We start from the raw sequence: 15,785 nt of genomic DNA, 5'->3' as shown, positions 1-15,785 counted from the left end.
GAAAATCACAAGCCATTATCTTTGTTCATTTCTCCAGTTTTGCACATCTTAACGATATTCTTCATCTTTCATATATGATCTACTTTATTGAAATTCAGGGAAATATATTGAAATGGGGGGTGGGGCAGGAAACAAGAGTACAGAAAAAAGGGAAACAAGTAGTCTGTGACAGAATATTTAATGGCTGATGTCACTGTCAGTCCCCTGAAGAGAAAACAATAAGGCTTTTCAAATCCAGACTGGAAGTAATTTAAAATTACAAATGACACATTAATCCTTTTAATCTGATTTTTGAAGGTATACTGTAATGCTCTTTTTCTGGGGAAAACCTCTGCAGTATTAAGTTTTACTACAGCAGAAGGGTCAATTTAAACGGTACAGCGAAGCAGGTTTTACCATGGAACTTGCAGAAACGGAGAGCAACAGTATCTAATCAATTTTCTAGTACAAGCATACAGCACATGGGTGGCAAAGCTTCCTACATAAAGCTATAAACATGCTACTATGTATAAAAGAGTTTCCCAAAATCTAGCAGATTTAATCTGATAAACTGATAAGAGATGAAAACACTTCTAAGAAACCAGATGAATATTTCTGAATTACACAATTGCTAGAAGACTGTATGCTACCTGATACGTGAGAGTTAAATTTGTGCACTCTGGGCTCCTGAGGAAGTTCTCCTGTAACTAAAATATTGGTAAAAATAAGTATTAGAATCTTTCATAATTTTTTTTCAGCTATGTCCCCATTATACTCCTCACCTATCTAAATACTGGTAAATAAATCCTGCTCTGCTTTTCTCAGTGTGCTGCTTGAAAGCAAAGACAGAGTAAGGGAAGTGATAGAATTGTCAACAGCCATGCTAAGAAGAAAATGTTTACCTCTGCTCCTACTGAGGCAAACTCAAAATGTGCAAGTTGCCTCCAGGCTCACTTGAAGAGTTTTACTACGAAATAGCAGAAATCTCTCTAGATTTAATAGCACAGGTTACACACCCAGGTAGACGCACACTTCTGGGGCACAGACTTATTTTCTAAACTTAGTGGTACTTCTTATTAGCCTTTCTATCACTCAAAACTTTTGCCAGATATCTGTAAATATTTAAATAACCTGTAACCAACATTTACTTTTCACACAGCCATGGAAGCTTCCCCACCCATTATCCAGGAAGGCAGAGAATAATAATAACAAAAAAAGATTATGAACACTTGAACTTATCTGTTTAACTTTTTGAGGAGGTGTGGGATTTTTTTGGTTGTTAAAGTTTTTTAACAGAAATCACAATACCGTAACACTAGAGAGGCACCTATTTGATGGGATATCATTATCCTTAACTGGAATGAGTGAGATTTTGGCTCATTTTAGACTCCACCACTTCTGTCTCCCAGGTGCTCTGAGCTTTTTGTTAGGTGCAGAATGTTAAACATTTAAAAGTTTAAAGCCTGAAGGAAAATTTGGGAAACAAAAAAGCAAGTTTCCAGGAAGCCAGATTCTCTCTCCAGAGAAACCCCAGATTAAGAGTGTATATTACTGACTGAAAACATGTCAAGGTTTAGAAAACAAAAGCCAAGCTTTAGAATTTTAATTTTGCTAGTAAATAGAAAAAAAATGCATTCCAGCCGAACAAAGACTTTTTAAAAATTATAGAACAGCAAGGCAAACATTACGAACCTAACACCCATCTAGAAATTTGCCTTAATCAAAACACTGCTAAAAAAAACATAAAATCATTCACTTAATTCACAACACTAAGATAAAACCAGAATTAAACTGACAAAATGGTAACAATATTAGGAAAAAAAGAACCAACAGACTTAAATAAAGAATGGCATTTTGGTGCAGTCAGAGGCTAACCTTTATTGTCTAGCTACTTACTCAAGCAAGAATTTACAGCAGTTTTTCTAGACATGGCATGCAACAAGTACTAGAGGCTGGAGCTCTCATTCACTAGTCAGATCTCCAGAAGAGCTGGCTACCTTAACCTTAAACCTTAAGAGGAGATGTCTTTCAAGTTTCTTGCAAGGTTTATTTTACATCCTCTCTTGACTCTCCGCTTCACCATAGTTCATATTTTTGTAAGGGTGTTTCTTTTTTTTTCTTGCCAGTATAAGCTTTCACCCCAAGTCCACCAACAACTCAGCTCTTCCTGTTCCCACCTCCCAAAATCTGCAGAATGCACCGTTGTATTACTGCGCAACTAGCAGGCAGAAAAGGACAGCTCTGCTCTTGAAGATGCTTGCTTACTATGCAAATCTGCTCTCTCCTTTACCACCCACTGTGGTCTTCCATGATCTACATGTGCATGACTACACCGCGAAAACAAGGAAATGGAACAGTAGTAACATTCTCTACCATTCATTAAGCTTCCTGAGGATCAAATGAAAAACCGTTCTGCATTCAGAGCCCTTGCACCTTCACCAAGACATCCATTTATACCTCTCCTTGACAAGCATCCCCAAGAGCATGCAATGGGAACAAGGGAACTTTTTTAGCATACCACAACATCATGTAGCAATGAGTAAATTAATGCTGCTGCATACACAGTACCTGAGAAAGAATGGCTACTCCTCCACTGTCTCCATAAGTCAGATGAACAATAACTATGTCTTTATCAGTATTATTTAGTCGACTCAATGTCTTCACTTTGCTGTTATCTTCCTTCATCACTTCCTCAAAAACACAGCCACTGACCAAAAGATTTAATTTAATTTCAGTGCTGTCCATTTTAGAGACCACCAATTCATGAACAGTCTTCTTCAGTTTGTTTTTCCTCCTTATTTGTATGCCATCAAATGTAAAAGATGAAGAAAACCCTAGAATCTTCCCCCCTTTAGATAAAAACTTCATAAATTGTTTGTGGTTCTTCTCAGAAATAGGCCCCTCTGTGGCAATGATCAGCAGCAGTGAATTATCAATCCACGGATCTTTCAGAACTTGTTCCTCATGCAGCTGGTAGATGGTGTAGCTTTCTGCATCAATGCATTCCTGAAGGATTGATTTTATCTGCTCAAATTTCACTTTTGCAGATTCAGAACCAAGATAAATCAACACATTAGGGGGCTTTCCGGCAAGGTTTACTCTCTTTATTCCTCTTGCTAGACAGTCATCATTCTCTTCCAGTTTGCTATTGGAATCATCAGAAAGTTCTGGAATGTTTTCTGCAGAGGCAAATCTGACCGATTCAATAGTACTGTTTTCAAGTTGTAGGCATTCATGACAGCTGGAAAGATGCAAGTGATGATGATCTCCCGCACCTATCTCTTTGTCAGATAGACTGTTGGATTCATCTTCATGCTCACTTTCTTCCTCTAGCTTGGATTTCTGCTCTTCACTTTGTCCTGTGGACTCAGCTGCTCCTAATCCTGATTTAACAGTAGTCCCAAAAGTAGCAGCACGGGTTACTTCATCCATTTGTGGACTGCTTACACTTTGGTCTTTTACAGATGGTGCCACCTGCGCCAACTCCTTCAGAGTAGATTCCTCTAAATGGACAGCTGAAGAGTTAAAGAATAAGAAAAAGGAGTCATAAAATATTAAGAGAGCTATGATGAATATCACCACAGTAGGATTTAGATTTAATTTCTGTACAAATCATCTATAACAGCAAGAATTTCACTTGTTTGACACACCAAGAACATAACAAATTTGCACTCATAACACAAGTCATTTAGTGTAATGACTGTGTCAGCACAGTTTGACTGAGAGCACAACACTCGATATCTACAGGGCACATTTAAACAAACTAACATTTATTGGGAGCGCAAAAACATTTGCACAAAAGTAAACCATGATCACTGCTGTACACAATGCAGATGTGTTCTTAACAAAACAATAGTCTATGGGTGGGAAGGTGAGGAAGTTCTCATAAATGCATCACCTTGTCATCTTGTTATGTTGCCTGTCCCTCTGTTCCCAGCAAAGGACAAAATGAAGCAAGGGAAGCACCTTTGGAAAAATACTGGTCTCTTGAGGAGGGCAGGGTGGAAAATTGCTTGCTGCTATTTTGAAATAAACTATTTTGAAATAAACTAATAAAGGGATGATATTGGGTAAGACAGAGACATTGAACCATGTCTCTTGCATAGCTGAAGCCCGCAGATAAAAGCTTGGCACAAGTGAAAGGGAGTAAAAAATATCTGGACTACTTTCAGCCTGCAGAAAGGGAGACATACCCATAGCAAGACTAGGGAGCTAAGAATCCAAGGGAAAACTAGAAAATAGGAAGAACTGTTAAACCTTCCCCTTTCTCCCCCCAAGAAGGATAGAAATGCAAAGATAAAAAATTTCTGGTAAATACAAGTGAGAAAAGAAGGGCAAAGATAATTCTTGTCAGTAAGAAACTTGCAGATCAAACTAAAAGAGAGGAGAGAAAAAAATACTCTTGATAAGATAATCTTTTTCAGCTACTGAGCCATGAAAATATTTCAAATCAAAGTCTGCAAAATTATACTGAACCTCTCTCGACTCCCATGAAGCCAAATAAACTTACTATGTTTTTGTTTCTGATTACTCAAACAAATTCAGTAAAAAACTTGATTAACAAAATAGTCAACTGACACATAATACACCAGATCCAAGTTCAACCACCTTCTTCGCTTAGCAACACTTGCATTCCCTTGAAACTATATCCCTTTTGCCTAGTTTGGAGCAGGAATTTGAAGCAAGATTTTTTCAAATCCCAGGAGAATTTCACAGCTACCAGCCTATATGTTATTTCATCTGCAATCTCTTATCAGCCTGTTCTCCTGGAGCAAGTTCTAGCACGCACACAGTACCTGAAGCAAAGTGAGGCAGAAAACATTCTGAAAAGTAAATGAATGAGGCACTCTCTCAGCTCCCATCCCCTCCTTGCATGAATATGTTTGCAGAACAGCACCAGGAGACACTTTCACATCAGATCAATTTGTGAGCATACTCCTACCCTCTTGCACCCTAGCTAGCTGTTCTTGATTTTGTCATTCCCTGACTTCTGCCAGTGCACTGATGTACATAAAAAAACCCAACCAATCAAACAAAAAACCCCACAACCAAACACAAAAAACTCCAAACCAAACAAAAAAACCCAACCCCTTCTGTTTGGTTTGGGGTCTTTTTTGTTTTGGTTTGTTTTGGTTTTTTGGTGTGGTGGAGAGAAGGGGACATAGAAGACAGGGAAGAGGATTTTTTTGTAGCCCAAGACATTTCTTTATTTTTCTATGTGACCCATGGTTTCACCGACACAGCTGAGAAGACACAACGAGGCAGGAAGAAATGAGGCTGTTGCTGAACAGAAACAACAACAACAAAAAAGTGTGGCTGTACTCCCCAAGAACGCACTACTCTACAACACCCTACAAGCTACATATTATGGCACTTTTAGAAAAGTATTGGAAAAAAGAAGTTCCAATGTCATGCAGCAAAGGGAGGTGAAGCTTGGGCTCCCCACAGCCCAGACAAGAATTCTACTTAAGAATGGTGTTACAAGTGCAACCACAACTACTTCCTTCTCCTCGCTGTGGAATTAGCCATGAACTCCCAGCTTACCTTAGCTGAAATTATTAAACTAATGAGGACACAATGGCTCATAGTTTTGATATCATTAAAATCACTCCCTAAAGAAATAAACCACCCACCAAAAATAATTTAGCAACGACACCGCCCTTCTTCCTCGGGTTATCCCGTTCCCTTTCTAGATAGCATCTGTGAGCCTTTCTCTTGGTGATTTAAAGGATTAAGATGTTCAAGTCATGGCAATTGTTCTCAATCTATGTTCGGCTTTGAATACGCTTTTATTTCAAATCTGAAAAAAGACAACATATGCCTAAAACCTTTTGTATTTTTTCAAATAGATTAGTTAATCTAACAGACAAAACTTACAGAAACAATATTTTCTAACTTCACTTTTGTGACATTTAAATATCCATGCATTTGCAAAACGTTAAACACCATTATGGATACTCAGAGATCCCATCATACTAAGCTTAATTATCAGCAGTAGCTTATGAGGCATTAAAGAGGAGGATTTATTCCAAAAATCTTTTGAACCATTTTTCTGTTATTTCTGTTGTTGCATTTGTAAGACGTTCTATAAATAGAGAAACTCACTCAGAAAGTGGTCTAACTTTTCAAGGATCTCTGTATTTGACAGCATCCAGTATAAAATACAGTCATGCTACAGTGATGGACTGACTAGAATGACAACAGGAAGCAAACACTGTGCCAAAACAAAAGTATGGTTTTTTATGTAGGTATAAAGGCAATGTGCACAGTCCTAAAATAACCATGCAACAAACATGTTCTACCACTAAAAACAATTGGTGAAGATACTTACAAACGATCTTGTGTGGTACCATGCCGTTATCCATTTGAAGCCTGTCTTCCATGAATGCTATTCCAAGGTTACTGAAATTATCTACACTTGCTTCAGCAATTAACTTATAAGGCTCACCAGGTTTATAGGCCAACGGTGAACAATAGTCTGACCACTTCACGATCTAGAATAAAGCATATGCATGTTTTTCAGTTTGAAAAGGTTACAGAAAAATAACAAAATACCAACAGTATTATGAGTCTGCAAGATGAACTGCAAATAAAACGTGGCCTTCCTTCCCAAAGGATTCTGCTATTAAAAAGCAGCACAACAGCAGGCAGAACCAACAGAGAGACACCATCAAACCAAAACAGCAAAACTGGCAGACCCAAGGACTGGAAGTAATTTTAAATAAAATATTTTTAAAATATATTATTATAGAATACTAAATTGGCAGAATCACTTTTAAGACTAGTTTATGTGATGCCTGATGTGTTTAAAACAACTACTACATTTAACAGTATCATGAGTTAACATATTTCAACTAGAGAAGGCTTTCAGTTGATAGTTCCTTTCACACAAAAGTGCACCCTTCATGACTACAAAGGTCAATGTATGAGACTGAATACAACCACAAGAATCTACTGAGGAAGGGCTATGTAGCAAGCAATACCTGTGACAAGACTCAGTCCTGAGAGAAGTAAACAAAGCAACATCCACACTAGTGTTGAAAGCAAATATGGAATACAAATACATCTTTCCCAAAGATCAAGGCTATAAAAGCTTCAAGTAACACACAAAATGGCAGGATAGCATTATTATCACATTCTATAAGTAAAATCCTATTCATCCTTTTCCAAGACACGGCTTTCAGCACAAATTCTAAAAAGAATGCTGATAAAAAGAGCAAAAGTAAACTACTAGGGTTTAATAAAAGTACACACTATCAGAACCAACATTAACTAAGCACAGAAGATTCAAGTGGCTTATTACATCAAAAATTATGTTCTCCAGAAAAGAAGCATTATGAAAGGGATGCACTTCAGTTTATTTTCTCCAAGAAGGTTTGCTAAACCCAAACTATGCAGCTGTACCTTCTTGGAGAACAAGTTTCAAGTTTAACTATAAAAGCCAAAAGTTAGACAAAAAGCTAAAAGTGTTTTGGTTTCCTTCTGAAAGGCAGGCACATTAATAAAGATGACAAATCTGCCTACTGACTCATAATCTGAATCACTGTAGTTGGAGCATCAGTCAGAATTCACCCCACTGTCACTGGGGATGTCTGTGACCAAGTCAGCCAGAATTGCCTCAGCTAACAGCCTTGAGTGATGTCCTGGACAACACTATCACTTCCCAGATGGAAGGTATTCCCAGTTGTGTTTCATCTATTGGTAAAACATCCACAACTGGAATGGAAGTCTTCCCTTGTAGTCATAAGGCATAAAACTCTAAGGGCTTGCTGCTAACTGTCGGCAGTGTGACAAACATGGCAGATACATTTATGGTACAGGATACCAGCTTCCTTCTCTATTTTCCTCAGCATATGACCGAGCTACTCTCTGTGGTGGAGAGCAAGAGACTCAGACTGTAATTAGATATCCTTTCTTACCCAGAGAACAGGCACGAGCAGGTAACATCCACATGTCACCTGGAAGCCGTGAGGAAGATATATTGATGCTCTTGAGCTTTTTTTCATGGCATCAAGTAAAACATTAGGCATGTGAACAAGTAAAAAGTAGTTATCACTGTCTAGTGCAAATAAAGCAAATACACAAAAGAACCTCACAAAGTAAGGCTGTTGGCCAAGACATCTGACCTGTAATTCTGCTCATGGAACAATCCATTTGCTTCACAGCAGAACAAAAATCCTCAGAGAATATTTTCAAACAGGCCAACCTTTCCTGCTATGACGAGAAATCTTCATCAAAGGTCTGTCAGAATACAAAATGAAAACTGAGCTCTCAGCAAGAGATGAGAAATTATTTATAGTCCTGCTTTCTGCATCCACCTCAGTTTCAAGAGAAAACAGTCACAGATCACTGACAGCCCTACAAAGAATGGCTTTTCTGTCTAGAAATTCTCATAGGCCACAGAAGCAATTTGTTCTTATAGTCCCTGTCTATGCTGACAACTGGCTGCCAGAGGTAGCAGAATTAAAAGCACTTTGCTAGAAGTGACACATACAGAGCAGAACAAAACCCAAAATAAAACAGCAGTCCTTTTCCTCTTTAATTTTGGTATTTTGCCTAGAATATCACTTTTGAGCTTGATAAATCAAACTAGTTATTGACATCTACATTAGAATGCAAACATTTTCCATTCTAAAGAAAATGCAAACAAAACCAACAAGATCTAAAAACTCCGCTGAACAATAAACCCCAAAAGAACAACAAACTATATCTTCAACCCAGATATTTTTGTGGACCTCTCTGCTACCAAAAAAAAAAAAAAAAAAGTAAAAAAAAAAAAATTCCCTTAGCCTTCTGCCTGAGTAGGCCCAGCGCTCCCCAGGTGCACTCTGAAAACGTACAGAGCACAGCAGGTATCTTACCCATTTTACCTCCTAGAAGTAGGGCCCACTTGGATGGATTCCATAGTTTTACATCAAAGGCAATAAAAATATTTACAAACCAGCTAATGTGGCTACTTCCTCTGTGCTCCAAGGAAACAGGAGACCAGTAGAAGCAGGGTCAGAAGACTTCAGCAGCAAAGGTCTGAGAGTTCTCAACAAGCTTTCAGCACCTCCAGTCCTCACACTCTAAGCTTCATGGAGATAATGACTTTGCCTGATGCAGCACTGCAGGTGGACGTCATTCCTCTACAGGGCAAGGACTAACACGCTCCAAAAGCATGCTCTGTTCCAGAATTGAGAGGCCTCCATGGAGGGTGAAGGTACTAAAAATTTGATTGCAGGCACAAATTTGGAATTGTGCCCATTCCCACTTTGTCATTCTGTTCCTGCACTCCAGTTAGATAAGTCTATTTACCAACCATTCTGCTCTCAATGTTCACTCCAGCAGAGGACTCCTGGATCATCTCCCCGAACAAGTGGCCTGGAAAAGATATGTTTCTCATCCAGGGAAATTGGCAGGCCACAAGCACCTGTGTATGTAATAGGCTTCCTTTAACTCCAAAAAGGAGCTTGAAACCTGATGCCAAAGCAAGGATGACAGATGGCCCTTTAGAGTGCTAGGCAGGAGCCATTCAGGAAGACACCTTATTGACTGCCTGCAGGTGGTGGTTCCACCTTGTGGCACAGCCTTCTTAATGGGACAGATCTGTCGATTTTACGGTACCCTAGTGATCAGGCCAGAGGTTTTATTACTGCCTGCCCAGCAATATCCTGGCATGCACATCTTGCCATTTCTCCTCCTTCCAGTAGGCAACAAGGTTCATTCTGTCCTCTTCACCACAGAGAGGACACAGCACCCACAACAACTGACTGCCTTAGGAAGGAACTAGGACAACCTGAATGGCTTGGAAGATTTTTCCTCCCTGCAAGGTAAGTTTATCTTTTGCTTCGGGTTACAACTTTTCTCCTTCTTCTGACCTGCATCCAAGATGAGACAGCTAGGCAGCAAATGTTCCTCATGTGAGGAAAAAGTTATAAAACCAACAAAATTTAGAGAGGAGAGAGAGACATTATCTCAAGTTCATAGTCAGTTTTGATAGGGTCTGGATACTATTTTTATGCATGATCTGTTTAGAGATGCTATGTATTCAGCAACTCGAGTTTTAGAACATCATCTAAATCCCCATTTTCACACTTTCAATACAGTAGTGGAGAAGACACTTTTCAGATTTCTAAGTGTCTAGGACACAAACATTTCTTAAGTATGCATGCCATAAGGATTTCAGTAGTAGTTTAATTTGTATCTTTAGATGCCTCAAAAACATTTTGTAAGTACTACACATGAAAAGGCAAACACAATTTACAAAATTCCAACCAAGAAATATTGCCACTTCCCCACTGCATTTTATAGAAAAGCAAAGAGGTTAAAAGCTCTGTTTTGGCCTTACTTCTGCAGACTGAAAAAATTATCCAAATGTATAAAACTTTAACTTGTACTTATAAATCACAATGAAAGGAAGCTTCCAAGGGAGACTTCTATTTCAATTACAACTTTTCACAACCACTTCGTTGGAAGCTTGAAGAACGTTTCAGAAATCTTAATGTATGCTTGGTTTGTATATTCTTACTGAGGCATATGTTTCAGCTAGTGTCAGACACAGGATACTGAGCTAAATGGACTTCTCATCTGCCTCAGTCTGACAGCTATCCAGCGTTTTTTTCCTGTTCAGCATATCCAACCAGACATGCCTTAATCAAACTCACAATGGAATTCTACAGTTCCCATCCACAGCCAGAGAATCGTGCTACTAAAAAGAATCCCAGTAAAATGTCTATAGGTCTACTTGAAGCATAAAATAGAACTAGAGCATTAACAGTGATTCATTTTAATGAAGATATTACCTTTTTATTCCAAATAACATTATAAAAATACAAAATCTATCCACCATTGATTTTTTTTCTGTCAAGTGTTTTAGGTTTATACCTACCAAATGAACTAGCCGTACTACTTTCTGTGCAAGAAAAAAGGGAACTACTTACCTCTTTTGAAGAGCCAGGTGCTTTCTGCAAGTTATCTGTCTGAGCTGAAATGCTTTCTGTCACAAAAGCTATATGTTCCGCTTTAAGTAACTTATCAGGATATATAAAAGGAGAAACGAGAAGCAGACTCCATCTGTTTAAGTCATCAAGAAACTAAAAGAGACAGAAAATAAAGATAAGTCTGTACAGCAAGCATCTGATTTAATAATTCATTTTTAAGTTATGCCCAGCCTAAATTCAAATCTGACCCTTCAGCCTTATGTGAAGGGTCTCTACCATTTCACACTCCCCATGAGGAAAAAAAGGGGTAAAGGCCTGAACCATTAAGGAGGGACACATCAAAAGTAAAACTAACGGCAACAACCCAAGCTTTTAAGCCATTCATACTCCAGCTTTCAGCTTTACAGGAAGAATGCACAAGTGAGTTGGCCACAAGACCACTGGGCCATTGGCACTGTGACTTGTGGGCCATTTGCAACTGGCAACATCCCTCATTCGAACCAATCCTCCTCTCCCATTCACACTCCACTTCCCCCTGCCTCTTCCTTCCTTCCCTCTTCTGCCCTGACTACACAAACCCCTGGCTCATCTGCCTCAGTTCTGGTGGCTGACGGGCACTGTCTGCTACTGGGCAAGCACTGAGAAAGCAGCCACAACACCCAGCCTGGCTGGCCAGTCACTACAGCCCCTCTAACTGGACAGTAGTCCAGGCGGCATTCATTCTAGTTGGGTAACAATCCTCCAGGAAACATACAGCCCCGCTTCAAAGTCATATATGTTGTCTCTACACTCATCTGTCAAAAGACCAACCAAGCTGTGAACCACAAGTAACCCAAAAGTGATATATTACACAGGTCTAATTTTTAGACCTAATTTACAAAGTTTCAGGATTTCCTTTGTATGACAGTTATATTTTGTGGACATGTACAACCCATGGACAAATTCTTTAAAAAGTGATTTGAAAAATATTTTAAAATTATCTGAAATAAAAGGAGAGAGTAATCTTTTTTTTTTAAATATATCAAGTCTTCATGCATTTGCACTGAAATTACTCGTACAGTATGTAAATCTAAGTTTAAAGTTGAAATAAATCAAACTTAATTTGTCCATAAGGCAGCCTATACACTTAGCAGACTATTGGACAAACGTTTCCTACATTAAATTATAAAAACAGTTTCCTCACTTGTCCTCACAAATGAGCAAATAAAGCTCAATAGCCAGAATCAGTAGAACGAAGAACAGTTTTAAGAACCTCAAAGATCCTAAATAAATAATCTGTTCCCATACAATATTATTCCAATTTTTATGTAGTTATTTCTCCAGCATATTGCATTGAACTTCATTTTTCTGACATATTTTAAAAGTTGCAAACATTAGATACTTTTTCTACTACTATACTAGAAACACATGCTTTGCACACCATCTGTAATTTTATGTGGAATCATAAGAGAATTTCCCTACAGCACACTAAATGTGGACATCACATCTAAAGTGAAACTGCACAATATTAAGTCTATGGGAGTGCCTTGCCAATCCAACTCTCTTTACTAAGCACAGAAGCTGCAAGAGTAAACTTTGCTGCTTTCCACAGGAAAGTGAACTGAACTCATGAAGCTTTATATTATCTTAAGCATCCAGTTTGACTAAAGAGCAAACAAAAAATAACTTTACAGGTTACGATTTATTACTTGCTGGTATCTTATCTGAAGGAAGTTACTGACTACTGTCCAGAGGCAGTTATACCTATCTGGAAAGCAAAGTAGATCAGCTAGCTTCCTAGAAGCCAAAAAAGCATGCTAGTTTACTTTTTTGTCTTCACAGATGATGTAGAGAGCTCCACAGTGATGCTGCCTCTATCTTTAATACAGCCAGGTCCAGAGCCTTTATATGCCACATTACTGAGGTGCAGCATGGCAGGCATCTTCCACAGGAATTCTCAGAGGCAAATGGAACTAGTAACTTCCAATACATATTTTTTAGAGACAAATACATTTTTAATAAGCGCATTGACTTTACACCAAACTTCAAGTCAAACCACAGTTCCCTAGAGGGCTTCCCAACTCCCAAAAAACACAAACTGACAAGCTTTGTCAGTCTGCACGAGTAAAATTGCAGACAGAAAAAAATGTGCTTACTTGTGCAAGGACCCAGAAGAAGCTATTTCAGAAATGGCAGAAGTGGAGCAAAGAACAGCACAAATTAGTTGAAATATGATTCACAAAACAATAATCCAGGGTAATTTAGGCAAAACTCCTCTAAACACGGACAATTATTTGTTTTTTCTTTTAAGAGTTTTATTGAAATGTGAACTAAGTATTTAGCTTTCCTGTGAGAGATTCTGAGATTGTCATCATCACTTTTAAGTATGAAGTAATCTGCTCATTAGATAGCAAAAAGATTATTTCTTAAACAAACTCCATTAGCATTTGTGATCTTTTCACTGCACTGAAAACATCCTCTTTACCCGCTCAACTGATGAAAAGCTTCTCTGTTTCTTGAAGAGTAGCACTTAGCCAACGACATCCTTCATAAATACATTTCAGTAACACCCATTTAAGTAAAATGTGTTACAACTGAAATAATTTCCACAAACATGCATATAAACATCAGCAAAAAGGAGAGATCAAAAATATTCTTATCCACAACAATTCTGGTGTTTAGTGACAAGTTTAGATAAATCAAACATTAACTAATTCAGATGACTGGGTGGGGGGATGCCAGAGAAGTTCCACTTCTAAACCTGAAAGTCAGAAGCAAGCTTACTCTCAGCTTTACTTCAGGAGGTGGCAAGTGAAGCTTGTTGAGGCACAGTATTTTTCCAGTCATGGGCTACCGCATCCTCACCCCACCCTCCTCTCTCACTGTCCATTTGCGCAAAAGCAATTTTCACAGATCATGGTTTTTCTGTCATTTTCCTCACTTGAAACAACGTTTTGTGTCGGGAGGAGCACACAGTTCTCGATTCAGACTCCATGACAGATTCAGCTAAATTCTAAGTCTCTGACACAAATCTTGAACGCACAAACACTGCCAATATTTTTAGACTAAAGCCTTTTAGGTGCTAAAAGTATGTCACTAATATGGAAATACTAACAAGTTCTCCTAAGTGCTCCTATTGCCATAGCTGTACTTGCCCAGCTGTGCTTTACACACATACAGTAAAAAACACTCCTCAGCCCACTCCTTAAGCCAACAATCTGCAGTAGTGAAGACAGGTAACTACAACTCTACTACGATTTTCTACCAAGGCAGTTACCTGGGTCTTACCTAAGCCCTACCCTTGACAAGCAGGGCTGTGACAGGCCTGGGACGCTACACCAGCTGTTTCTTAGTCACGAGTCCCGACCCGCCACTGGCACACAGGCCGTCACGCACCCAAAGGGAAAGCGCGGCCCCGAGCCCCGCAACCGCTGCTCCCCGTTCCCTCCGGCCTCCGCCCCCTCAGCCCGCGACCGCCGCCGGGGAAGGCGCCGTGTGGCCCCCGCTCCCTCCCCTGCCCTCCCGCCGCGGGGGGCGCGACCGGACAGCGCGGGGGAAGGGGCGGCCGCGCGTCGCCGCCGGCGCTCGGCGCGGAAGGCGGCGGCACGTTGCCACGGTAACACGGGAGGCCGCTCCCGGCCAAGCTGCTTCCCCGCCCGCGCGGGCCCGGGCACCGCCGGGCGCAGCCGCCTTGCCAGGCCTCAGCACTCGGGGCGGTACCTGCGTCTCGTCCGTGAAAAAGACTTTGTTCCCTATCCTGAGGCAGACTCGCTCCTCGGGCGGCACCTGCCTGCGCGGCTGCCGAGCCGGGGGCGCCGGGGGCCCGGCGCAGCAGCAGAAGGTGAAGGAGCAGCGGGAGCGGTGCAGGCGGCGCACGGTGCGGCGGATGAGCGCGGCCGAGCGAGGCCCCCAGCGCGCCCATAGGTAGAGGTAGCAGAGCGTGATCAGCATGGCGCGCGCGCCCCACCTCCCCCCGCCCCCGCCACGCCCCCCCCCCCCCACCGCCCGCCCGGCCTCCCCAACGGCCAGCAACGGCCCGGCGGCCGCGGGGCGGAGACCCCGCCCCTCCCCGCCCCGCACCAAAGAGAAAGGGGCCTGCCGGTTGGGCGAGCCGGCCGGCCGCTCTGATTGGCTGGCGGCCTCGCGCGCTCGGCGCCTCGCCCCTTTCAAACGCCGGCGGGGGTGCCTCGCGCCCGGCCCAGGCGGTCGCGGTGTGGCGGGAGCAGCGCCTGCTGCTGCAGAAAATACGGAACTCCTCTTTGAGATGACGTGTGGAGATGACCAAAAATCATTTGAAACGGCCAACCTGCGGACTTGTCTCTTCATGCCCTGTTAGTTGTCCCCTGGCTCTGGCGTGAGGGGCAGTGAGGAGGAGTAGTCTGTGTCCTCCCACCCTGGGCACCGTGATCTGGGTTCTCAGAGCATCCAGCAGCTTCTGCTTACCACAGCCAACGCCATCCTGGTAGACAGTGGTTTGAATGAATGCAGCAGTTTGGTGTCGTGATCGGGAGTGGTGGGACCTGCCCTTCAGCTCTTTATGTCACACACGGTGACACATCTACGGCATGGGTGCACCACAGAGAACTGAGGTCATGTTCCCGCTGTAGAGACACATTTGCTGTCCCATCAGATGCGTTTGCCCTTGCTGCTATGGGTCACCAAAAAGTACCAAATAAGCAAAACAGGGAGAGCCAAAGTATTCGTCGCTTGTTTCCATGCAGCAACAGGGAAGGATCTCCCTCAGAAATGGCTCCACACTTGCACCTGACTTTATTTCAGGGTCCATGGTATCCTGGAGGAGCAGCATCCTCTCCAACATAGGACCAGTTGCCAGGTCCCACACTGATTCCAGGGTAGCCATGAGAGGGCAAAGCAGGCACAAGCAGATCAATTTTATTTCAGTCG

General features: G+C 41.4%; 1 protein-coding gene across 1 annotated transcript in view; it reads right to left on the bottom strand.

Moving 5' to 3' along the window:
• HLCS (holocarboxylase synthetase) overlaps positions 1–14,831 on the bottom strand; it is a 121,767-nt gene extending 106,936 nt beyond the window's left edge. Inside the window, exons 1-4 of the mRNA XM_065640813.1 lie at positions 14,601–14,831; positions 10,902–11,054; positions 6,311–6,473; positions 2,548–3,494 (exon numbers count right to left, since the gene is read on the bottom strand). Of these exons, the coding sequence (XP_065496885.1) occupies positions 2,548–3,494; positions 6,311–6,473; positions 10,902–11,054; positions 14,601–14,831 (1,494 nt within the window). The remainder of the gene's footprint in view (positions 1–2,547; positions 3,495–6,310; positions 6,474–10,901; positions 11,055–14,600) is intronic.
• Between the last annotated feature and the right edge of the window lie 954 nt (positions 14,832–15,785).

Source organism: Caloenas nicobarica, chromosome 1 (assembly GCF_036013445.1).
Source record: "Caloenas nicobarica isolate bCalNic1 chromosome 1, bCalNic1.hap1, whole genome shotgun sequence".
Taxonomy (NCBI): Eukaryota; Metazoa; Chordata; class Aves; order Columbiformes; family Columbidae; genus Caloenas; species Caloenas nicobarica.
Note: the sequence above shows the minus strand (reverse complement) of the source record. Positions and strands in the feature narration are given on the sequence as shown.